Genomic DNA, 25505 nt, shown 5'->3' with positions numbered 1-25505 from the left:
CTGTTTGTTGAAAAAAATATTCTTTCTTTATTGAATGGCTTTTGTCACTCTTATTAAAAAGGAATTGATGATGGAGATACATATTTGTTTCCTAACCCTCAATTCTATTCCGTTGATCTATATGTCAGTCCCTGTGCTAATACTGCACTATTTCATTACCATCCCTTTGAAAGTAATGTTGAAATTGGAAAGTGTGGCTATTCCAGATCTCTTGGAATTCCACATCAACCTTAGAATCCCCTATAAATTTCTACAAAGAAGTCAGCCTAGATGCTAATAGGGATTGTGTTGAATGTATGGTAATTTTAGGAAGTACTGCCATCTTAATAATATTATGTCTTATCCATGAACATGGGGTGTTTTGCCATTTATTTAGGTCTTTTATTTATTTCACCAATATTTTATATTTTGCAGAGTATACATTTTACACTTTTGTTAAATGTATTTGTATATATTTTATTTCTGAGGCTGAGTGAAATTTGTTCTTAGTGAATTCTTTAGGATTTTTGTATACAAGATCATGTCATCTGCAATTACAGATAATTTCCTTTCTAATCTGAATGCCTTTTATTTGTTCGCTTACCCAGTTACCCTGGTTAAAACCTCAAGTACAATGTTGAGTTAAAGTGGCAAGAGCTGACATCCTTGTCTTGTCTCTAATCATAGTGTGAAGGAATCCAGTTTTTCAACATTTTGTATGATGTTAGTTTCATAGATACTGTTTATCAAGTTGAGGAAATAATCTTCTCTTTCTAGTTTGTTGAATGTGTTTATCATGAAAGAGTGTGACATACTATCTTGATTTCTCTGCAGCTATTGAGATGATCATGTCATATTCCCCCCCCGCCCCAAATCTATTATCATAGTGGATTACTTTGATTTTCAGATGTTAAACCAACCTTGCATACCTGGGATAAATCCCACTTGTCATGGTGTATAATTCTTTTTATATGGTCCTGGATTCAGTTTGCTAGTGTTTTTTGTTGTTGGCAATGGAATGTTTTAATTGGCTTTTTTGGTACTGATTATGAAAGTATTATTATATCTTGCATATATAATATTGGCTGTATAATATTCCATCATATGGCTGTACATAACTTACTTAATCATTTGATTGCTTTTTCTAATTTTTCAACTTTTTTTTTTTTTTTTTAGAGACAGGGTCTCACTCTGTCACCCAAGCTGAAGTGCAGTCAAGCAGTCTTGGCTCACAGCAGCCTCTGCCTCCTCGGTTCAAGTGATTCTTGTGCCTCAGCCTCCTGAGTAGCTGGGATTACAGGTGTGTGCCACCACGCCTGGCTAATTTTTGTAGTTTTTGTAGAGATGGGGTTTTTGCCGTGTTGGCCAGGTCTTGAACTCCTGGCCTCAAGTGATCCGCCCACCTTGGCCTCTTAAAGCACTGGAATTATAGGCGTGAGCTACCACATCTGGCCTAATTTTTTAACATTTTAAATTTTTGTACATAAATTTATATCTGCATTTTAAACTTTTTTGCTTAAGATAGATTCCTAAGAGGAGAAATCATTTACCAACAGGTATGATCTTTTTTAGGCCTTTTGAAACATTGTCAACTTACTTTCCAGAGCAGTTGGATTAGTACTCCTAGTAGCAATCCTTGAATGATCACTACACCGTTGCCATAATAACTAAAACCTTTCTTAATAGGTGAATAATGATATCTTGTATTTGTTTTAATTTGCATTTATTTTATAACCAGTAACATAGATTGTCTCTGCTAATCTCTTCTTGCTTTTACTGCGGACTGATGACTATGTTTCTGTCTGCCTGCAATGCTCTCTCCACCCACACTCTCTTCACCTGATTAATTCCTATCCATTCTTCATCTTTCATGTCCAGTGACACTCCTCAGTACTGACTTTCCTCCTCCTGACTCCAATAATATGTCTGATTTTTTCCTTGTAATTTTTGTGGGTACATGGTAGGTGTTACGTATTCATGGGTTACATGAGATATTTTGATATATGCATGCAATGGATAATAATTACATCAGGGTAAATGGGATATCTGTCATTTCAAACATTTATCCTTTGTGATACAGAAAATCCAATTATACTCTTTTAGTTATTTAAAAATATACAATTAAATTATTTTTGACAGTAGTCACCCTGTTATGCTAACAAATACTAATTCTTATTCATTCCAACTATATATTTGTACCTATTAACCATCTGTACTTCTACCCCAACCACCCACTACCCTTCCCAGCCTGTGGTAACCATCCTTCTACTCTATATCTCCATGAGTTCAATTATTTTTATTTTTAGATCCCACAAATAAATGACAACATGCAAAGTTTGTCTTTCTCTGCCTGGCTTATTTCACTTAATGACCTCCAGTTCATCCATGTTGTTGTAAATGACAGGATCTTTCTCTTTTATGGCTGTATACTACTCCATTGTATGTATCACATTTTCCTTATCCATTCCTCTATTGATGGACACTTAGGTTGTCTCCAAGTCTTGGCTGTTGTGAATAGTGCTACAATAAACATGAAAGTGCAGATATGTCTTCGATATACCGATTTCCATTATTTTGGGTATATACCTAGGAGTGGGATTGCTGGATTCTTTTTTTTGTTTGTTTGTTTGTTTTTTGGTTGGGGGAGACAAGGCCTTGCTCTGTCACCTAGGCTGGAGTACAGTGGTGTGGTCTTGGCTCACTGCAACCTCCACCTCCTGAGTTCAAGGGATTCTCCCACCTCAGCCTCCCCAGTAGCTGGGACTACAGGCGTGCACTACCACGCCCAGCTAATTTTTGTATTTTTTGGTAGAGACAGGGTTTCACCATGTTGGCCAGGCTGGTCTCAAACTCCTGACCTCAGGTTATCTGCCTGCCTTGGCCTCCCAAAATGCTGGGATTACAGAAGTGAGCCACTGCGTCTGACCGGGATTGGTGGATTCTATGGTAGCTCTATTTTTAATTTTTTGAGGAACCTCTGAACTGTTCTCCATAGTGGTTTTACTAATTTATATTCCCACCAACAGTATACAAGAGTTCCCTTTTCTCCAAGTCCTCTCTAGTATTTGTTACTCCCTGACTTTTGGATAAAAGCCAAGTTAACTGGGGTGGGAAGATATCTCATTGTTTGATTTGCATTTTTCTGATGATAAATGATGTTGAGCACCTTTTCCTGTACCTGTTTGCCATCGGTATGTCTTCTTTTGAGAAATGACTATTATTTTGTCGATTTTAAAATCAGATTATTAGATTTTTTTCCTGTAGAGTTATTTGAGTTCTTTATACCAGTTATTAATCGCTTGTCAGATGGGTAGTTTGCATATATTTTCTCCCATCCTGTGGGTTGTCTCTTCACTTTGTTGACTGTATCCTTTGTTGTGCAGAAGCTTTTTAACCTGATGAAATCACATTTGTCCGTTTTTGCTTTTGTTGCCTCTGCTTGTCGGGTATTACTCAAAAAATCTTTGCCTAGTCCAATGTCCTGGAGAGTTTCCCCAATGTTTTCTTGTAGTAGATTTACAGTTTGAGGTCTAAGGTCTTTAATCCATTTAAGTCTTTAATCCATTTAGACTTGAGTTTTATATATGATGAGAGATAAGAGTCTAGTTTTGTTCTCCTGTGTATGGATATCCAATTTTTCCCAGCACCATTTGCTGAAGAGACTGTCTTTTCCCCAGGGTATACTCATGGCAACTTTGTCAAAAATGAGTTCACTGCAGATGTATGCATTTATCTCAGGGTTCTCTATTGTGTTGATGTATGTGTTTTTATGCCAGTACCATAATGTTTTGGTTACTATAGTTCTGTAGTATAAAGTCAGGTAATGTGATTCTTCCAGTTTTGTTCTTTTGGCCTAGTATAGCTTTGGCTATTTTGGGTCTTTTATGCTTCCATATAAATTTTAGGGTTGGTTTTTGTATTTCTGTGAAGAATGTCACTGGTATTCTATACAGATTGTATTGAATCTGTAGATTGCTTTGGGTAGTATGGACATTTTAATAATATTGATTCTTCCAGTCCCTGAACCTGGAATATCTCTCTATGATTTTGTGTCTTCAGTTTCTTTCAGTATTGTTTTATAGTTTTCACTGTAGAGATCTTTCACTTCTTTCGTTAATTCCTAAGTATTTTATTTATAGCTATCGTACATGGGATTACTTTCTTGATGTCTTAAAATTTTTTTTTTTTAATTTGTAAGTTTCTTTATTTCTCTTTCAGGTTGTTTGCTGTTGGTATATAGAAATGCTATTGATTTGTGTGTGTTGGGTTTATATCCTACCGTTTCACAGAATCTTTTTATCATTTCTAATAGTTTTCTGGTGGAGTTTTCAGATTTTTCCAAGTTAAGATCAGATCATCTGCAAACAAGGACAATTTGATTTTTTTCTTTCCAATGTTGATACCCCTTATTTCTTGTTCTTGTCTAATTACTCTACCTAGGACTTCCACTACTGTGTTTAATAACAGTGATGGAAGTGGGGCATCCTTGTCATGTTCTTGAACTTAGAGGAAAGCCTTTTAATTTTTCTTTCTTTAGTATGATACTAGCTATGGGTCTGTCATAGATGGTTTTTATTATTTTGAGGTATGTTCCTTATGTACTTAGTGTTTTTAGTGTTTTTTCGTAAAGGGATGTTGAATTTTGTCAAATACTTTTTTACCATGAATTGAAATGATCATATGGTTTTGTTTTTTGTTGTTTTTGTTTGTTTGTTTTTTGAGACAGAGTCTCGCTTTGTTGCCCAGGCTGGAGTGCAATGGTGTGATCTTGGCTCACTGCAATCTTTGCCTTCCAGGTTCAAGTGATTCTCCTGCCTCAGCCTCCCGAGTAGCTGGGATTACAGGTGTGTGCCACTGAGCCCAGCTAATTTTTGCATTTTTAGTAGAGACAAGGTTTCACCATGTTGGCCAGACTGGTCTTGAACTCCTGACCTCGAGTGATCCACCTGCCTCGGCCTCCCAGAGTGCTGGGATTATAGACGTGAGCCACCACGCCCAGCCGATCATATGGTTTTTGTCTTTCATTCTGTTGATATGATGTATCACATCAATTTGTATATGTTGAACCATTCTTGCACCCCTGGGATAAGCCCCAGTTGGTCATGATGGATGATCATTTCATTATTGAATTCAGTTTGCTACTGTTCTGTTCAGGATTTTTACATCAGTATTCACCAGTGATATTGGCTTATAGTTTAAATTTTTTTTATGTGTGTTTATCTGGTTTTGTTATCAGGGTAGTACTGGCCTTATAAAATGAGTTTGGAAGTATTCTCTTCTCTACTTTTCAGAATATTTTGAGTAGGATTGGTCTTATTTCTCATTTAAATGTTTGATAGAATTCAGCAGTGAAGCTGTCGGGTCCTGGGATTTTCTTTGCTGGGTGACTTTTTATTATGGCTTCAATCTCATTACTTTTTATTGGTCTGTTCAAGTTTTAGATTTCTTCACGGTTCAATCTTGGTAGGTTGTATATGTCTAGAAATTTATCCATTTCTTCTAGGTTTTCCAATTTATTGGCATATAGTTGCTGATGATAGTAACTAATGATTCTTTGAATTTCTGCGGTAACAGTTGTAATGTCTTTATTTTCATCTCTGATTTTACTTATTTGGGTCTTCTCTCTTTTTTGCTTAGTCTGTCTAAAAGTTTGTCAATTTCGTTTATTTTTTTCAAAAAGCCAGTTTTTTGTTTCGTTGATCTTTTGTATTGTTTTCTTTATTTCAAGTTTATTTATTCCTGCGCTGATCTTTATTTTTCTTCGACTAATTCTGGGCTTGGTTTGTTCTTGCTTTTCTAATTCTTCTCTTCTCTTTTTTTCTTTTTTTTTGAGACAAGGTCTCGCTTTGTCGCCCAGGCTGGAATATAGTGGCACAATCTTGGCTCACTGCAACCTCCGCCTCTCAGGTACAAACGATTCTTCTGCCTCAGCCTCCTGAGTAGCTGGGATTACAGGCGCCCGCCGCCACACCCGACTACTTTTTGTATTTTTAGTAGAGACAGGGTTTCACTATGTCGGCCTGGTTGATCTCAAACTCCTGACCTCAGGTGATCCACCCGCCTCGGCCTCCCAAAGTACTGTCATTACAGGCATGAGTCACTGCGACCGGCCTCTAATTCTTTAAGATGCCTTGTTAACATTGTTTATTTTCAGTTTTTCTGCTTTTTTGATACAGGCATTTATAGCTATAAGCTTTCCTCTTAGTACTGCTTTCCCTGTGTCTTATATTTTTTGGTATGTTCTGTTTCCATTATCATTTTTTAAAGAAAATTTTCAATTTCCTTCTTAATTCCTTCATTGGCCCACTGGTCATTCAGGAATGTGTTGTTTAAATTCTATGTATTTCTATAGTTTCTGAAATACCTCGTTATTAATTTCTCCTTTTATTCCACTGTGGTAAGAGAAGATACTTGATATTATTTCAGGTTGTTTTTGATGTTTTAAGACTTGTTTTGTGACCTAACATATGGATGATCCACATGCTGAGGAGAAAGAATGTATTCTGTAGCTGTTGGATGAAATGTTCTGTAAATATGTATTAGGTCCATTTGGTCTATAGTGTAGATGAAGTTCAATGTTTCTTAGTTGATTTTCTATGTGTAGTGTTGAAGTCTCCAGCTAGTATTGTATTGAGGTCTATCTCTCTCTTTAGCTCTAACAATATTTGCTTTATATATGTGGGTGCTCCAGTGTTGAGTGCATATATATTTTAAATTGTTATATCCTCTTGTGGAATTGAACTGTATCATTATGTAGTATCCGTTTTTGTCTTGAAATCTATTTTGTCCTATATAAGTATAGCTGTTCCTGCTCTTTTTTAGTTTCCATTGGCATGGAATATCTTTTCTTATCCCTTTATTTTCAGTCTATGTGTATCTTTATAGGTGAAGTGTGTTCTTGTAGGCATCAGATCATTGGGTATTTTTTAAAATCCATTGAGCCACTCTGTCTTTTGATTGGAGAGTTTAGTCCATTTACACTAAATGTTATTATTGATTAGTAGGGACCTACTCCTGCCATTTTGTTATTTGTTTCCTGGTTGTTTTTTGGGCTTGTCTTCTTTCCTTCCTTCTTGTCTTCCTTTTACTTTTTTTTTTTTTTTTTTTTTTTTTTATTATACTTTAAGTTCTAGGGTACATGTGCATAACGTGCAGGTTTGTTACATATGTATACTTATGCCATGTTGGTGTGCTGCACCCATCAACTCGTCAGCACCCATCAATTCATCATTTATATCATGTATAACTCCCCAATGCAATCCCTCCCTCCTCCCCCCTCCCCCCTCCCCATGATAGACCCCAGTGTGTGATGTTCCCCTTCCCGAGTCCAAGTGATCTCATTGTTCAGTTCCCACCTATGAGTGAGAACATGCGGTGTTTGGTTTTCTCTTCTTGTGATAGTTTGCTAAGAATGATGGTTTCCAGCTGCATCCATGTCCCTACAAAGGACGCAAACTCATCCTTTTTTATGGCTGCATAGTATTCCATGGTGTATATGTGCCACATTTTCTTAATCCAGTCTGTCACAGATGGACATTTGGGTTGATTCCAAGTCTTTGCTATTGTGAATAGTGCCGCAATAAACATACGTGTACATGTGTCTTTGTAGTAGACTAATTTATAATCCTTTGGGTATATACCCAGTAGTGGGATGGCTGGGTCATATGGTACATCTAGTTCTAGATCCTTGAGGAATTGCCATACTGTTTTCCATAATGGTTGAACTAGTTTACAATCCCACCAACAGTGTAAAAGTGTTCCTATTTCTCCACATCCTCTCCAACACCTGTTGTTTCCTGACTTCTTAATGATTGCCATTCTAACTGGTGTGAGATGGTATCTCATTGTGGTTTTGATTTGCATTTCTCTGATGGCCAGTGATGATGAGCATTTTTTCATGTGTCTGTTGGCTGTATGAATATCTTCTTTTGAGAAATGTCTGTTCATATCCTTTCCCCACTTTTTGATGGGGTTGTTTGTTTTTTTCTCGTATATTTGTTTGAGTTCTTTGTAGATTCTGGATATTAGCCCTTTGTCAGATGAGTAGGTTGCAAAAATTTTCTCCCATTCTGTAGGTTGCCTGTTCACTCTGATGGTAGTTTCTTTTGCTGTGCAAAAGCTCTTTAGTTTAATTAGATCCCATTTGTCAATTTTGGCTTTTGCTGCCGTTGCTTTTGGTGTTTTAGACATGAAGTCCTTGCCCATGCCTATGTCCTGAATGGTACTACCTAGATTTTCTTCTAGGGTTTTTATGGTATTAGGTCTAACATTTAAGTCTCTAATCCATCTTGAATTAATCTTCGTATAAGGGGTAAGGAAAGGATCCAGTTTCAGCTTTCTACTTATGGCTAGCCAATTTTCCCAGCACCATTTATTAAATAGGGAATCCTTTCCCCATTTCTTGTTTCTCTCAGGTTTGTCAAAGATCAGATGGCTGTAGATGTGCGGTATTATTTCTGAGGACTCTGTTCTGTTCCATTGGTCTATATCTCTGTTTTGGTACCAGTACCATGCTGTTTTGGTTACTGTAGCCTTGTAGTATAGTTTGAAGTCAGGTAGCGTGACGCCTCCAGCTTTGTCCTTTTGACTTAGGATTGTCTTGGCAATGCGGGCTCTTTTTTGGTTCCATATGAACTTTAAAGCAGTTTTTTCCAATTCTGTGAAGAAAGTCATTGGTAGCTTGATGGGGATGGCATTGAATCTATAAATAACCTTGGGGAGTATGGCCATTTTCACGATATTGATTCTTCCTATCCATGAGCATGGTATGTTCTTCCATTTGTTTGTGTCCTCTTTGATTTCACTGAGCAGTGGTTTGTAGTTCTCCTTGAAGAGGTCCTTGACATCCCTTGTAAGCTGGATTCCTAGGTATTTTATTCTCTTTGAAGCAATTGTGAATGGAAGTTCATTCCTGATTTGGCTCTCTGCTTGTCTGTTACTGGTGTATAAGAATGCTTGTGATTTTTGCACATTGATTTTGTATCCTGAGACTTTGCTGAAGTTGCTTATCAGCTTAAGGAGATTTTGGGCTGAGACGATGGGGTTTTCTAAATATACAATCATGTCATCTGCAAACAGGGACAATTTGACTTCTTCTTTTCCTAACTGGATACCCTTGATTTCTTTCTCTTGCCTGACTGCTCTAGCCAGAACTTCCAACACTATGTTGAATAGGAGTGGTGAGAGAGGGCATCCCTGTCTTGTGCCAGTTTTCAAAGGGAATTTTTCCAGTTTTTGCCCATTCAGTATGATATTAGCTGTGGGTTTGTCATAAATAGCTCTTATTATTTTGAGGTATGTTCCATCAATACCGAATTTATTGAGCGTTTTTAGCATGAAGGGCTGTTGAATTTTGTCAAAAGCCTTTTCTGCATCTATTGAGACAATCATGTGGTTCTTGTCTTTGGTTCTGTTTATATGCTGGATTACGTTTATTGATTTGCGAATGTTGAACCAGCCTTGCATCCCAGGGATGAAGCCCACTTGATCATGGTGGATAAGCTTTTTGATGTGCTGCTGAATCCGGTTTGCCAGTATTTTATTGAGGATTTTTGCATCAATGTTCATCAGGGATATTGGTCTAAAATTCTCTTTTTTTGTTGTGTCTCTGCCAGGCTTTGGTATCAGGATGATGTTGGCCTCATAAAATGAGTTAGGGAGGATTCCCTCTTTTTCTATTGATTGGAATAGTTTCAGAAGGAATGGTACCAGCTCCTCCTTGTACCTCTGGTAGAATTCAGCTGTGAATCCATCTGGTCCTGGACTTTTTTTGGTGGGTAGGCTATTAATTGTTGCCTCAATTTCAGAGCCTGCTATTGGTCTATTCAGGGATTCAACTTCTTCCTGGTTTAGCCTTGGGAGAGTGTAAGTGTCCAGGAAATTATCCATTTCTTCTAGATTTTCTAGTTGATTTGCGTAGAGGCGTTTATAGTATTCTCTGATGGTAGTTTGTATTTCTGTGGGGTCAGTGGTGATATCCCCTTTATCATTTTTTATTGCATCTATTTGATTCCTCTCTCTTTTTTTCTTTACTAGCCTTGCTAGCGGTCTGTCAATTTTGTTGATCTTTTCAAAAAACCAACTCCTGGATTCATTGATTTTTTGGAGGGTTTTTTGTGTCTCTATCTCCTTCAGTTCTGCTCTGATCTTAGTTATTTCTTGCCTTCTGCTAGCTTTTGAATGTGATTGCTCTTGCCTCTCTAGTTCTTTTAATTGTGATGTTAGAGTGTCAATTTTAGATCTTTCCTGCTTTCTCTTGTGGGCATTTAGTGCTATAAATTTCCCTCTACACACTGCTTTAAATGTGTCCCAGAGATTCTGGTATGTTGTATCTTTGTTCTCATTGGTTTCAAAGAACATCTTTATTTCCGCTTTCATTTCGTTATGTACCCAGTAGTCATTCAGGAGCAGGTTGTTCAGTTTCCATGTAGTTGAGCGGTTTTGATTGAGTTTCTTAGTCCTGAGTTCTAGTTTGATTGCACTGTGGTCTGAGAGACAGTTTGTTATAATTTCTGTTCTTTTACATTTGCTGAGGAGTACTTTACTTCCAATTATGTGGTCAATTTTGGAATAAGTGCGATGTGGTGCTGAGAAGAATGTATATTCTGTTGATTTGGGGTGGAGAGTTCTATAGATGTCTATTAGGTCCGCTTGGTGCAGAGATGAGTTCAATTCCTGGATATCCTTGTTAACTTTCTGTCTCGTTGATCTGTCTAATGTTGACAGCGGAGTGTTGAAGTCTCCCATTATTATTGTATGGGAGTCTAAGTCTCTTTGTAAGTCTCTAAGGACTTGCTTTATGAATCTGGGTGCTCCTGTATTGGGTGCATATATATTTAGGAGAGTTAGCTCTTCCTGTTGAATTGATCCCTTTACCATTATGTAATGGCCTTCTTTGTCTCTTTTGATCTTTGATGGTTTAAAGTCTGTTTTATCAGAGACTAGGATTGCAACCCCTGCTTTTTTTGTTCTCCATTTGCTTGGTAGATCTTCCTCCATCCCTTTATTTTGAGCCTATGTATGTCTCTGCATGTGAGATGGGTCTCCTGAATACAGCAGACTGATGGGTCTTGACTCTTTATCCAGTTTGCCAGTCTGTGTCTTTTAATTGGAGCATTTAGTCCATTAACATTTAAGGTTAATATTGTTATGTGTGAACTTGATCCTGCCATTATGATATTAACTGGTTATTTTGCTCGTTAGTTGATGCAGTTTCTTCCTAGCCTCGATGGTCTTTACATTTTGCCAAGTTTTTGCGATGGCTGGTACCGGTTGTTCCTTTCCATGTTTAGGGCTTCCTTCAGGGTCTCTTGTAAGGCAGGCCTGGTGGTGACAAAATCTCTAAGCATTTGCTTATCTGTAAAGGATTTTATTTCTCCTTCACTTATGAAACTTAGTTTGGCTGGATATGAAATTCTGGGTTTAAAATTCTTTTCTTTAAGAACGTTGAATATTGGCCCCCACTCTCTTCTGGCTTGTAGAGTTTCTGCCGAGAGATCTGCTGTTAGTCTGATGGGCTTCCCTTTGTGGGTGACCCGACCTTTCTCTCTGGCTGCCCTTAAGATTTTTTCCTTCATTTCAACTTTGGTGAATCTGGCAATGATGTGTCTTGGAGTTGCTCTTCTGGAGGAGTATCTTTGTGGCGTTCTCTGTATTTCCTGAATTTGAATGTTGGCCTGCCCTACTAGGTTGGGGAAGTTCTCCTGGATGATATCCTGAAGAGTGTTTTCCAACTTGGTTCCATTTTCCCCCTCACTTTCAGGCACCCCAATCAGACGTAGATTTGGTCTTTTTACGTAATCCCATACTTCTTGCAGGCTTTGCTCATTTCTTTTTCTTCTTTTTTCTTTTGGTTTCTCTTCTCGCTTCATTTCATTCATTTGATCTTCAATCGCTGATACTCTTTCTTCCAGTTGATCGAGTCGGTTACTGAAGCTTGTGCATTTGTCACGTATTTCTCGTGTCATGGTTTTCATCTCTGTCATTTCGTTTATGATCTTCTCTGCATTAATGAGTCTAGCTGTCAATTCTTCCACTCTTTTTTCAAGATTTTTAGTTTCTTTGCGCTGGGTACGTAATTCCTCCTTTAGCTCTGATAAGTTTGATGGACTGAAGCCTTCTTCTCTCCTCTCGTCCAAGGCATTCTCTGACCAGCTTTGATCCGTTGCTGGTGATGGGCTGCGCTCCTTTGCAGGGGGAGATGCGCTCTTATTTTTTGAATTTCCAGCTTTTCTGCCCTGCTTCTTCCCCATCTTTGTGGTTTTATCTGTCTCTGGTCTTTGATGGTGGTGACGAACTGATGGGGTTTTGGTATAGGTGTCCTTCCTGTTTGATAGTTTTCCTTCTGACAGTCAGAAGGACTCTCTGTTGGTCTGCTGGAGATTGCTTGAGGTCCACTCCAGACCCTGTTTGCCTGGGTATCAGTAGCAGAGGTTGCCGAAGATAGAATATTGCTGAACAGCGAGTGTACCTGTCTGATTCTTCCTTTGGAAGTGTCCTCTCAGGGGTGTACTCCACCCTGTGAGGTGTGGGGTGTCAGACTGCCCCTAGTGGGGGATTTCTCCCAGCTAGGCTACTCAGGGGTCAGGGACACACCTGAGCAGGCAGTCTGTCCGTTCTCAGATCTCAACCTCCGCGTTGGGAGATCCGCGGCTCTCCCCAAAGCTGTCAGACAGAGTCGTTCGCGTCTGCACCGGCTCCCGCTACTTCCCCTGTTGGTCTTCAGCTGTGCGCTGTCCCCAGAGGTGGAGACTACAGAGACAGGCAGGCTTCCTTGAGCTGCTGTGAGCTCCACCCAGTTCGAGCTTCCCAGCGGCTTTGTTTACCTACTTAAGCCTCAGCAATGGCGGGCGCCCCTCCCCCAGCCTCGCTGCTGCCTTGCGGATAGATCGCGGCAGACTGCTGTGTTAGCAGTGAGGGAGGCTTCGTGGGCGTGGGACCCTCCCGGCCAGGTGTGGGATATATTCTCCTGGAATGCCTGTATGCTTACAGCGCAGTATTGGGGTGGGAGTTACCCGATTTTCCAGGTGTTGTGTGTCTCAGTTCCCCTGGCTAGGAAAACGGATCCCCTTCCCCCTTGCGCTTCCAGGTGAGGCGATGCCTCGCCCTGCTTCAGCTCTCGCTGGTCAGGCTGCAGCAGCTGACCAGCACCGATTGTCCGGCACTCCCTAGTGAGATGACCCCAGTACCTCAGTTGAAAATGCAGAAATCACCGGTCTTCTGTGTCGCTCGCGCTGGGAGTTGGAGACTGGAGTTGTTCCTATTCGGCCATCTTGCTCCGCCCCCGTCTTCCTTTTAATGAAGGTGATTTTCTCTAGTGGTGTGGTTTAGTTTCTTCCTTTTTGTTTGTTTATCCATTATATATTTTTTGGTTTGTGGCTCCCATGAGGCTTGAAAATTCTTAAATTCTCATTATTTTAAGCTGATAACAACTTTACACTATTTTTATAAACAGAGAAACAAACAGGCAAAAAGAAAACTAATAAAAATTCTACACCTTATCTTTGTTCCCCCACTTTTTAGCTTTTTGTTGTTTCTGTTTATATCTTACTGTACTATGTCGTGATATGTTGTTGAAGTTATTATTTTTGTTGCTTCAACATTTAGTCTTTCTACTTATAATAAGAGTAATTTATACACCACAGTTACACTGTTATAATATTCTGTATTTTTCTGTATACTTACTGTTTTTAGTGAGTTTTGTACCTTTCGAGGATTTCTTATTGCTCATTCATGTCCTTTTCTTTCTGATTAATTACTTCCTTTAGCCTTTATTGTGGGACAGATTTGGTGTTGATGAAATCCCTTAGCTTTTGTTTGTCTGGGAAGTTTTCATTTTTCTTTCATGTTTGAAGGATATTTTATCCATTTATATTATTCTAGGGTAAAAGTATTTTCCTCGAACACTTTAAATATTTCATGCCTCTCTTCTCCTGGCCTGAAGGATTTCCATTGAAAAGTCTGCTGCCAGACATATTGGGGATCCATTGTACGTTACTTGTTTCTTTTCTCTTGCTGCTTTTAGGATCCTTTCTTTATCCTTGACGTCTGGGAGTTTATTAAGTGCCTTGAAGTAATCTTTTTTGGGTTAGATCTGCTTAATATTCTATAACCTTCTTCTACTTGAATATTAGTATCTTTCTCTAGATTTAGGATGTTCTCTGTTATGATCCCTTTGAATAAACTTTCTATGCCAGTCTTTCTTTCTACCTCCTGTTTAAGGCTGATATCTCTTAGATTTGCTTTTTTTATAGCGATTTTCTAGGCCTTGTAGGCATGCTTTATTCTTTTTTATTCTTCTCTCTTTTGTCTCCTGTGACTGTATTTTCAAGTAGCTTATCTTCAAGCTCACTAATTCTTTCTTTTGCTTTATCAGTTTTGCTATTAAGAGACTCTTATGTATTCTTTAGTATGTCAATTGTATTTTTTTGACTCCAGAATGTCTGCTTTATTCATTTTAATTATTTCAGCCTCTTCATTATATTTATCTGATTGGAGTCTGAATTCCTCCTGTATTATCTTGAATTTCGTTGTTTCCTTCAAATCAGCTATTTTGTGTTCTCTGTCTGGAAGGTCACATATCTCTGTCTTTCCTGGATTTTCCCCCATTCCCTGTTTAGTTCATTTGATGAGGCCATATTTCTCTAAATGGTCTTAATGCTTATGGATTTTCGTTGGTGTCTGGGCATTGAAGAGTTAGGTATTTATTGTAGTCTTTGCAGTCTGGGCTTGTTTGTACTTGTCATTCTTGGGAAGACTTTCCAGGTATTTGGAGGGACTTGGGTGTTATGATCTAACTTTTTGATCACTGCAGCTGTATCCACATTAGGGGTCACCCTAAGGCCAGTAACGCTGTAGTTCTTGCAGCCTTATAGAGGTACCATTTTTGATGGTCTTGGGTAAGATCCAAAAGAATTGTCTGGATTACCAGATAGAGACTCTTGTTCCCTTCCTTTACTTTCTCCCAAACAAATGGAGTCTGTCTGTGCTGAGTTGCCTGGAGCTGGGGATGGGGGGGTGGGTGACACAAGCACCCCTGTGGCTACCACTGCTGATATAGCACTTGGTCAGATCTTAAGCCAGCAGAGCAGTGGGTCTTGCCCAAGGCCCACCGTAACCACTACCTGGTTACTGCCTATGTTTGCTCAAGGCCCAAGGGCTGTACATTCAGCAGGTGGTGAAGCCTGCCAGTATTGGGTCTTTCCCTTCATGTTGACAAATTCTGTCTCTATACCCTGGGCAGGTATAGAGATGCTGTCTGAGAGCCAGAAATGTTAGAAATATACTTGGTGCTTTATTCTACTATGGCTAAACTGGCATGGAAGTAACAAAACAAAGTCCTTCCTACTCTTTTCTTTCTTTTCCTCAGGCGGAGGAGCCTCTCTTCGTGGCCACTACCAGGACAGGCCCACAGAGTACTGCCAGTGTACCACCAGTGTTCACTTAAGGCCTAAGGGCTGTTTAGTCAGCTTTTGGTGAATGCTGTCAGGCCAGAGACTCACCCTTCAGGGTAGTGGGCTCCACTCTACCCCAGGCTCAGTCCACAAATACCATTCAAGCGCTAAGGCCTGGAATTGGGGACCCCAAGAGCCCATTTGTTGCTTTTGCCCATTGTGGCCGACATGGTACCTACACTGCTAGATAAAGTCCCCTTTACTCTTCCCTCTCCTTTTCTCAAGCAGGAAGAGTCTCTCTTTGTAGCCACCACAACTTTTAATATGCTGGGTCTCACCATAACCTAACACATTTCAGTCTAATCCATGGCCCACAATGTGTACTACCTGGTTATTGCTGCTGATTATTCAGGCTCTTTGGTCAGCAGGTGATGAATCCTGCCATGATTAGGTCCCTTGATTCAAGGCAATGGGTTGCCTTCTGGCCCAGGGAGCTAGGGCCTGAAATGGGGGCCTCACGATTCTGCGTAGGGCCCTGTCCTACTGTGACTGAGCTGGTATCCAAGTTGCAAAACAAAGTGCTCTTTCTCTTCCCTCTTCTCTCCTCAAGTAGAAAGCAGAGGTCTCTTTTGAAGTTCTAAGCTGCACTGCCTGGAATTGGAGGAGTGAGGAATGGTAGCATAAGTACTCTCTTAGCCGCCCCAATGGTATCTCACTAGGTCGAGTGCCCCCATTTTACTGGCTCCAAGTCCTTTACAGCACTAGGACTTGCCCAGAAGTTGCAGTCCTTGTGGCCTAGATAGCCTTTCAGTTTTATTTAGGACCCCAGTGCACTTTTGCCCACTGTGGCGTGACTTACCGAAACTCAAGTTCTAATCACTGTGATGGATGATTCCCTTCTGGTTTGGGCAGGTTTATGTGCTCCCTTCATGGGTGTAGGCTGAGTTCCAATTCAGAGTCCTCTGATCACTGCACCCAAGTGCACTGATTCTCTCCCCATGCTACATGGCCACTTCTGGGGGTTGAGGTAGCAGTTGCATTGGCAATTCAAGATTGTTTTTCCCCCTTATGTGCCTCTTTCAGTGATATGAAGTTAAGATCAGGTACTATAATTGCTCACCTGATTTTTATTTCTTATGACAGTGCGTTTTTGTTTAGGTAGTCATAACATTTGCCATATCTGCTGGGAGGTTGATCAGTAGAAGCTTCTGTTCAGCCATCTTATTCTACCTCCTTCCCCAGTACTGCCCTGATTGAATGAGTTGGTGTATGTTCGTGTTTCTGTTTTTAGGAATTGTTTGTAAAGCATCGAGCTTAATTATTCTTTAAATGTTTGTTAGAATTCAGCGTTGAAGCCATCTTGGCCTGGGCTCTTTTTATAGGTAGTTTTTTCTTTTTAGTAGTATGGTAAATATATATATATAACATAAAATTTACCATTTCGACAGAGTAAAAAGGCAACCTACCATATGGGAAAAATATTTGCAAATCATATATCTGGTAAGGGGTTAATATAAAAAATACATGAAGGATTCCTGCAACACAACAATAAAAATAATCTGATTTAAATATGGGCAAAAGAGTTGATAGACATTTCTTTAAAAATGATACACAAATGGCCAAGAAGCACATGAAAAGATGCCTAGCATCACTAATCCTTAGGGAAATGCAAATGAAAACTGTAATGAGATACCACCACACACCCATTAGGATGGGCTACTATGAAAAAACAATAATGAGAGTTGGTGAGAATATGGAGACATTGGAACCCTTGTGTACTGTTGGTTAGAATGTAAAATGGTATAGCTGCTGTGGAAAACAGTGTGGTGTTCCTCAAAAAATTAAAAACAGTATTACCATGAGATCCAGAAGTACCACTTCTGGGTATATACCCAAAAGAATAGAGTTCAGGGTGTTAGAGAAGTATTTGTATTTGTACACCCACATTATAGCAACATTATTCATAATGACCAAATCATGGAAGAAAGTCAAGTGTCCATTGACAGATAAGTGGATAAACAAAATGCGTCATATACATACAGTGGAACATAATTTTAGCCTTAATAAGGAAGGAAACTTTGACACATGGTGGAACATGTATGAATCTTGAAGACAATATGCTAAGTGATCTAAGACAATATGCTAAGTGATCTAAGCCAGTCTGAAAAGGACAAATATTACATGATTCCTATTATGAGGTTCCTAGAGTAGTGAAATTTGTAGAGACATAAAATAGAATGGTGTTTGCCAGGGTCTGTAGGTAAAGGGAAATAGGAAGTGTGAGAGAATAGATAACTCCACGGGGCTTCCCAGAGTGCTCCATGTTGTATGGGAATTATGTCTGTCTCATACAGATCTGTATCATTGAAGACAGCTTCATTACTACCCATTTTTGTATACTTTTTGTCTAGCACCAAGCTAGACATGTAGTAGGTCCATAGTAAATACTTGTTGAACTGGTAAGGAAATTACCCTTATCTGGATCTTCCCTAGTTTTTTTATACAGAGAATGATGCTCTAGTTAGGCATGTTCCTAGGTATATACTTGCAGTTTTTATCTTTCTCATTGCCCCACTTTCTTTGTTTCTAGAGTCACTTATTGGCATATCTTTAACATATATATATTTTTACATTTAACTGTAGTTAAATATAAGCTTAAATATATTTTTTTCTATTATCACTATAAATTTTATTAGATTCTATGTTCTGGCAGTTTTTCATTATTGAAAAACCTATGTTACAAAAACATACCAATTTACTACCATCAATAAATGGAAAATGCATATTTTAATGTGTATTGTAACTGCATTTTCTTCATCTTTAATGGGTAAAAACAGTTGTCATTGTTTTCGTTCATAATTTTTTGACCACTAATAGGGTTGTACTTTTTTTAATATGCTTGCTAGTTTATTTCTGATTTTGTAAATTATCTTTAGCAAATGTTTACTTATCAGATTGGTCTGCTTTTGAGTTACTACTGTTACCACTACCACTACCATTACCACTACCACTGTGTATTGATTACTGAGCAAGATTTAAGGGGTACTACAGGAAATCATGGTGTGGAAGAGGATCAAACACATATATTATGTGCCGTAATAGAGGCAGGTGTAATTTGTCATGGGATCTTGAGTGATAATATTAAGTACTCAGTAAGCTTTTAATTACCGTGCGACAGGCACCATTCTAAGTAGTTTTTAAAATATTATCTCATTTAATCCTCATAACAACCCTATGCAATAGGTACTCTGATTATCTTCATTTTACAGATAAAGAAACTGAGGCACAAGGAGTTTAATTACTTGCCATAAGTGAAAATGTTAGTAAATGGTGAAACTGAGATTAAACTCAGGGAGTGTCACTCCAAAGTCTGTGTTCTTAACTACTAACCTATAGTGACTCTATCAGTTTTTAAGTGTTGGATTCATCGAGGTGGTATTAGAGATATTCATTTGCATTATAATAAAAGGTGAGTATGTTGAAATGCTTTTTAAAATAGTCATATCATTTTCCATTCATTTATGATTGTTTGTTTTAATAATTATCCAGTTCAAGTGAACAATTAATGCAAATGTGACTCCAGCCTCTTACCTTTTTATCCAACTATCCATCTCAAATTCTTTTTTCCTTGGATGTGTATGCCTTTTTTTCTAACTGAAAAAAAAACACACACAAATAAAATGACTTTCATAAGCATTAATGAATTTTAGCAAGGAAATTCTGGGTTTTCTATATCAGTGAAGATATAGGTAAGAAACATGTGGAAAAGCATCTTTTTTTGACTAATGTACTAAATTTAAAGAGCTTGCTGACAAGACATAAATAAATCTCAGTTTTGTTAACTGTTTTAAGGCTCTGGGGCATGATAGAAGTTTGCTTGGATGGGAAATAGTAGCATTGTGTTTACAGTTAAATAATTAGAATAGAAATTATGTATGATAAATTATAAAAATGTCATATGCCCTTAATCTCTTGGTATTTTAGTATCAGTGCAAGTCTTGGGTAAAATTTCACCTCACTTCTTCCTGGTGTAGATTAAACAACAACAACAAAAACTTTCCCTCACTGTCCAAAATTGTCATGTCATGTCGTTAACTCATGAAGTCGTACTCCTTTACACACACACACACCACTTTTGAAATGGAAACATACACTGAAATTTGTGTATACCCCATAGAATAATTTTTGGCACATAGTAGGCATTCAGTAAGTATTTGTTCAGTGAATGAATGAAGACATTCTTTAACTCTGATTTTTATTTGATCATTATCAAGTTGTTGATAAGGAGAAAAACGTGGCCATTTACAGATATAACTAAAAGCATGCCTCATGAGCGAAATATAAGTTTAATCATATTCTTTTGACAGTTTTATGGATTCTAATTAAGGAAACCCTTTTAAGAAATTTTCGTGTAGATGAAATAGGTTTTAAAAATACCTGTGCTCATCACTATCTATTTGAATGAAATCTGTGGTGAATTTATTTATAATATAATTATTCCTTAAGAAAAGTATATAATATATTTTGCTATACAAATAGAATGTATATAACCCACTTTTAAATGATGAGCAAGGTGGAAAGTCTGTTCTTACCAGTAAGCAGAGCGATATATCAAATTCCTTTTGTGTTCTTTTGTTAAATTTTCAGGTGAGGGGAAGTGGCTTCGAAACATTGACTATTACCGTTTAGATGGTTCCACTACTGCACAGTCAAGGAAGAAGTGGGCTGAAGAATTTAACGATGAAACTAATGTGAGGTAGGAAAAATTTTCTGTATATATAGAAACATTAAAATAATTAATTTTAAAATTTACATACAGTACATTTCAATATTTTTATTGTGTATTTGAATGTTTTTAGCAAATGGAAGATACAGTCAGTATACAAAACGGTGTCATCACTCCCTACCCACTGAATTCACTTATGGAATCATATAACTTGTAGCCTTTTGAGTCTCATTTCTTTCACTTAGTGAAATTTATTTGAGGATCACCTACGTTGTTGCATATACCAATACTTTTTAAAAATTGTTGTATAGTCTTCCATTATAGGGATATATCACAGTTTGTTTAGATACTTCCGCTTGAGGGACATTTGAGTTGTTTCCAGGTTTTGGAATTAAAATCAAAGCTGCTCTAAGCTTTCATGTTCAAGTTTTTGTGTGAACAAAAGTATTTACTTAAATGAAACGAAATCCTAGGATTGTGATTGCTGGGTCATATAGTAAGTTTACATTTATCTTTGTAAGAAACTATCAAGCAGTTTTCCAAAGTGACTGTAAAACTTTGCATTCCCACCAGCAGTTGTATGCGAGTTCCAGTTTCCTTACATTCTTGTCTGTATGTGGTATTGTCATTTTTAAAAAATTATTTTACTCATTCTAATGTATGTGTAGTGGTATCTCTTGTGATTTTAATTTGCTGTTCCCTAATGATAAATGATGTTGAGCATCTTTTCATGTGCTTATTGACCATTTTAATATCGTTAACTGTAGATACAAGGCATTTTGTGTGTATTGTTGATATTGTTTTAAGCTGTTACTAATTGACAAAATCAAACTACATTTGGAAAGGAAAAGTTTTATATATAGTCACATGTGGCTTAACAACCAGTATACATTCTGAGAAATGCATCATTGGACAATTTTGTCACTATGCAAATATCACAGAGTATACTGTACACCAGTAGGCTTTCTATGATATAGCTTATTGCTATAGTTTGCAAAACTGTACGGCATGTTACTGTACTGAATACTGTAGGCAATTGGAACACAATGGTATTTGTGTATGTAACATATCTAAACATAGAAAAGATACAGTAAAAATATGTGTTATAATCTTATGAGATTGCCTTTGTATATGCTGTCTGTTATTGACCAAAACATTATGTGGCACATGACTATACATACATCTAAACATATGCACATACACATACATATACACATACATAAATGTAAGAAAGCATGGCATTTAAGAAAAAGATAAAAGAGATGGGGTTAGTTTAATAGAAAGATGGCTGAAGTATGCCTTAAGAAATATTTTAAACTACAGAGAATATTATACTGTTTGTTTAAAACATGTTTTAATTTTAGCAGCATCATGAACTAAACCTAGGCTTAAGGCTAGAGAAATTTCAGTTACATTTTAGGAAGATTATTAATTATTGAAAACCTGTAGCCTAAGAGAGCTTACAAAGGGATGATTTGAATACAGTTAAATTATAAATGTATATGATTGATTATATAACTGCTTAAAGAATACATTTTTATATTCTGTTTTACATGTTTAAACAAATTATTATTTGTGCATGAGTGTGAAGAAGTAATTTTATTCAGTAACCCAAATTTCTCAAACATAATCTAAACCTTTGGCTTGCTCGGTTTTCCAAATTTTAAAATATGACAGTGGCATATAATCTGTCACATGACATTTGTACTTGATGACTAGTAGGGAAAAACATTGAAATTTAGATGTTGAGCTGTCAGCTTGGCTAACTCACTAGTGAATTACCCCTAAACATATGCCAAAAAGCATCTCATTCAAATTCATGCTTGAGGCATATACTGGTTGAGTATCCAAAATGCTTGGGGATGCTAGGGACCAGAAGCGTTTCAGATATGGGATTTTTTTGGTCAGATTTTTGAATATTTGTATTATATTCTTACCTGTTGAGCATCCCAAATCTGAAAATCCGAAATCCAAAATGCCCCAATGAGCATTTTTTTTTTTTTTTTTTTTGGAGACGGAGTCTTGCTCTGTCGCCCAGGCTGGAGTGCAGTGGCCGGAACTCAGCTCACTGCAAGCTCCGCCTCCCGGGTTTACACCATTCTCCTGCCTCAGCCTCCCGAGTAGCTGGGACTACAGGCGCCCGCCGCCTCGCCCGGCTAGTTTTTTGTATTTTTTTTTTAGTAGAGACGGGGTTTCACCATGTTAGCCAGGATGGTCTCGATCTCCTGACCTCGTGATCCGCCCACCTCGGCCTCCCAAAGTGCTGGGATTACAGGCTTGAGCCACCGCGCCCGGCCCCAATGAGCATTTTCTTTGGAGAATTTAGGATTTCAGACTTACAGATTTGGGATGCTCAACCTGTACACGTATATTATGGGTTTGGGGAGTTGCTCTTGAGTAGCTGAACCCATACACATGAAACCCACAAATGTTATGCTGTCTCTAAAAATCAACAAACAAACAGAAAATGAAACGAAAAACAAAATGAAAAGAGCAAAGAAAAAATCCACAGATGTTTTAGATTATATCTCTATATATTCTAATTTTTCATGACTCAGTAATTTTCAATAAATAGGATATAAATATAATCCTTGTTTATGCCAAAACAATCTGAAAGACACATTAAAATAAACTTTAAGATAATGACCATTTCTAACGTTGTTTTGTGTGACCTGGAAGTAGTTTTCAGCAGTCTCAGAGTGCCTGGTTAGCTTGATACTGTTTTTGGTTTGTTTGTCTGACTTTTAATTTAGTAATGATTATAGATTGACCTGAACTTGCAAGTACAGAGAGTTCCTGTGAACCCTTTGCCTAATTTTCCCCAATGGTTAAATCTTATATACTTATATTTCAATATCAAAACTAAGTAGTTGACAGTGTTTAAATGCATATATCTTTTTTCCACATGTACACAATCAAGATACAGAAATATGCCATCACCACAAAGCTCTCTCTCTCACTACTCTTTTATAGTCACAGCCATTTTTACTGCCAACCTTGTCACTAACCTTAACCCCTGACAATGACTAATTTATGCTCCGTCTCTATTATTTTGTCATATTAAGACTGTCATAAAAATGACATCATTCTCTATATGTGACCTCTTGAGATTGGCTCTTTTCACTCAGCTTAATGCCCTTGAATTTCATCCAAGTTGTCACATGTATCAATAGTTTGTTCCTTTTTATTACAGAGTAGTATTCTATGGGATGGATGTACCACAGATGTTTAATCGTTCACTTATTGCAGGACATTTTCATTTTGTCCAGGTTTGGCTATTATAAATAAAGCTGCTGTGAACACTGTGTTCCAGATTTCTATGTGCACCTAAGTTTTCATTTCTCTAGGATAAATGCCCAGGTGTGCTGTGGCTAGGTCATATGGTAAGTATGTCTTACTTTTTTAGGAAACTGCCAGACTCTTATTTAGAATGACTGTACCATTGTATAGTCTTACCAGCAATGTGTGAGAAATAAGTTTCTCTACATCCTCACCAGCATTTAGTATTATCACTATTTTTTATTTTAGGTGTTCTGGTAGGTATGTAGTAGTATCTTATTGTGGTCTTAATTTGCAGTTTCCTGACAACCAGTTATATTGAGCATCTTACGTGTTTATTTGTCATCAAATATTGTATATCCTCTTGGGTGATAATCCCTTTATGTCTTTTTGTCCATTTTCTTATTGGATTGCTTGTTTTTTTATTGCAGGTTTTGAGAGTTCTTTATATAATCTAGATATGCGTCCTTTGTCAGATATATGGTTTGCAAATATTTCCTGCCAGTTTATGGCTTGTTTTTTCATCCCCTTCACAGGGTCTTTCAGAGAACAAAGATTTTAATTTTGATGAAATCTAGTTTATCAATGTTTGTTTCTTTGTTTTGATCATGCTTCTCATGTCAAGTCTAAGAACTCTTCCTCAAAGCCCTAGGTCTTGAAGATTTTCTCCTGTGTTGCGTTTTACAAGTTTTATAATTTTACCTTTTATGTTTAAGTCCATGGTATATTGAGTTAATTTTTGTATAAGGTGTGAAGTTTAAAGATTCTTATTTTTGGCTGTGGATGTTCAATTGCTGCAGCATCATTTGTTGAAAAAAGCTATCTGTGGTGGTGCACAGTGGCTCATACTTGTAATCCTAGTGCTTTGGGAGGCTGAGCCCAGGAATTCAAGACCAGCCTGAGCAACATAGCGAGACCCTGTCTCCAAAAATAAAAAATTACCCAGGCATGGTGATGCACACCAGTAGTCCCAGCTACTCTGGAGGCTGATGTGGGAGGATCACTTGAGATCAGGAGGTCGGGGCTGCAGTGAGCCATGATTGTGCCACTTCACTCCAGCCTGGGCGACAGACGAAGACCCTGTCTCAAAAAAAAAAAAAAAAAAAAAAAAGAACAAAGAAAAAACCATCCTTCCTTTACTGAATTGGTTTTGCACCTTTGTGAAAAATCAGTTGGCTATCCTTGTGTTGGGCTGTTTTTCAGTTTGCTATTCTATTCCTTTATTCCGTATGTCTTTCTCTGCATCATTACTACATAGTCTTGATTACTATAGCTGTGTAGTAAGCACATTGAATGATTCTTCCCACTTTGTTCTACCTTTCACAGATTGTTTTAGCTAATTTTTTATATGAATTTTAGAATAATCTTGTCTAAATCTATGAAAGTTTTGCAATAATTTTAATAGGAATTGTATTAAGCCTGTTACTACTTTGGAGAGAATTGATACCATTTTTCAATTGTAATACTTTTAGCAGCAGAGAATTGATAACTTTATTTAGAGTTTTCTGATCAGTGAACTCAGTGTATGTCTCCATTAATGTTGATCTTTGATTCCTTCCATCAGTGTTTTGTAGTTTTCAGTATACAGGTCCTGTAGGTCTTTTGTTAGATTTATACCCAGGTATTTCTCTTTTTTTTAGCTATTGTAAATGATACTATATTTTTTATTTTTGTTTCCATGTGTTCATTGCTCAAATATAGAAATGCAGTTGGTTTTTGTGTTGATCTTTTGTCTGTAATCTTGCTGACTTGATTTGTTCTAGGAGTTTGTTTTATAGATTTCTTTGGATTTTCTAAGACCATTATACCATCTGCAAGTAGGGATAGTTTTATTTCTTTTATGATCTGTACGCTGTTTGTTTCCTTTTCTTGTCTTACTGCAAGAAAAGTCTCTAACTGTAATTGTGAATTTGTCTGTTTCTCCTTTAAGTTATGTCAGATTTTGCTTCTGATATTTTCAGCTCTGTTTATTATGCACGTTTAGTATTGCTGTGTCCCTCCCTATACCTCATACTGGTTAAAACTTAAGAGTAACATAGTTAGTAGCAGTGGTGAGAGTGGACATCCTTACCTTCTTCCTGATCTTAGGAGAAAAGCATTCTGTCTTCATTAACTATGTTGTTAGCTGT

General features: G+C 37.6%; 1 protein-coding gene across 10 annotated transcripts in view; it reads left to right on the top strand.

Moving 5' to 3' along the window:
* The window catches only part of ATRX (ATRX chromatin remodeler), a 309323-nt gene that overhangs the window by 208524 nt on the left and 75294 nt on the right, over positions 1-25505 (top strand). For all 10 annotated transcript variants that reach the window (XM_030933744.1, XM_030933747.1, XM_030933752.1 and 7 more), the window contains one exon: positions 20019-20127. In XM_030933744.1, the coding sequence (XP_030789604.1) occupies positions 20019-20127 (109 nt within the window). The remainder of the gene's footprint in view (positions 1-20018; positions 20128-25505) is intronic.

Source organism: Rhinopithecus roxellana, chromosome 7, assembly GCF_007565055.1.
Source record: "Rhinopithecus roxellana isolate Shanxi Qingling chromosome 7, ASM756505v1, whole genome shotgun sequence".
Classification (NCBI taxonomy): domain Eukaryota; kingdom Metazoa; phylum Chordata; class Mammalia; order Primates; family Cercopithecidae; genus Rhinopithecus; species Rhinopithecus roxellana.
The sequence above is the reverse complement of the archived record's forward strand: the minus strand, read 5'-3'. Positions and strand labels throughout refer to the sequence as shown.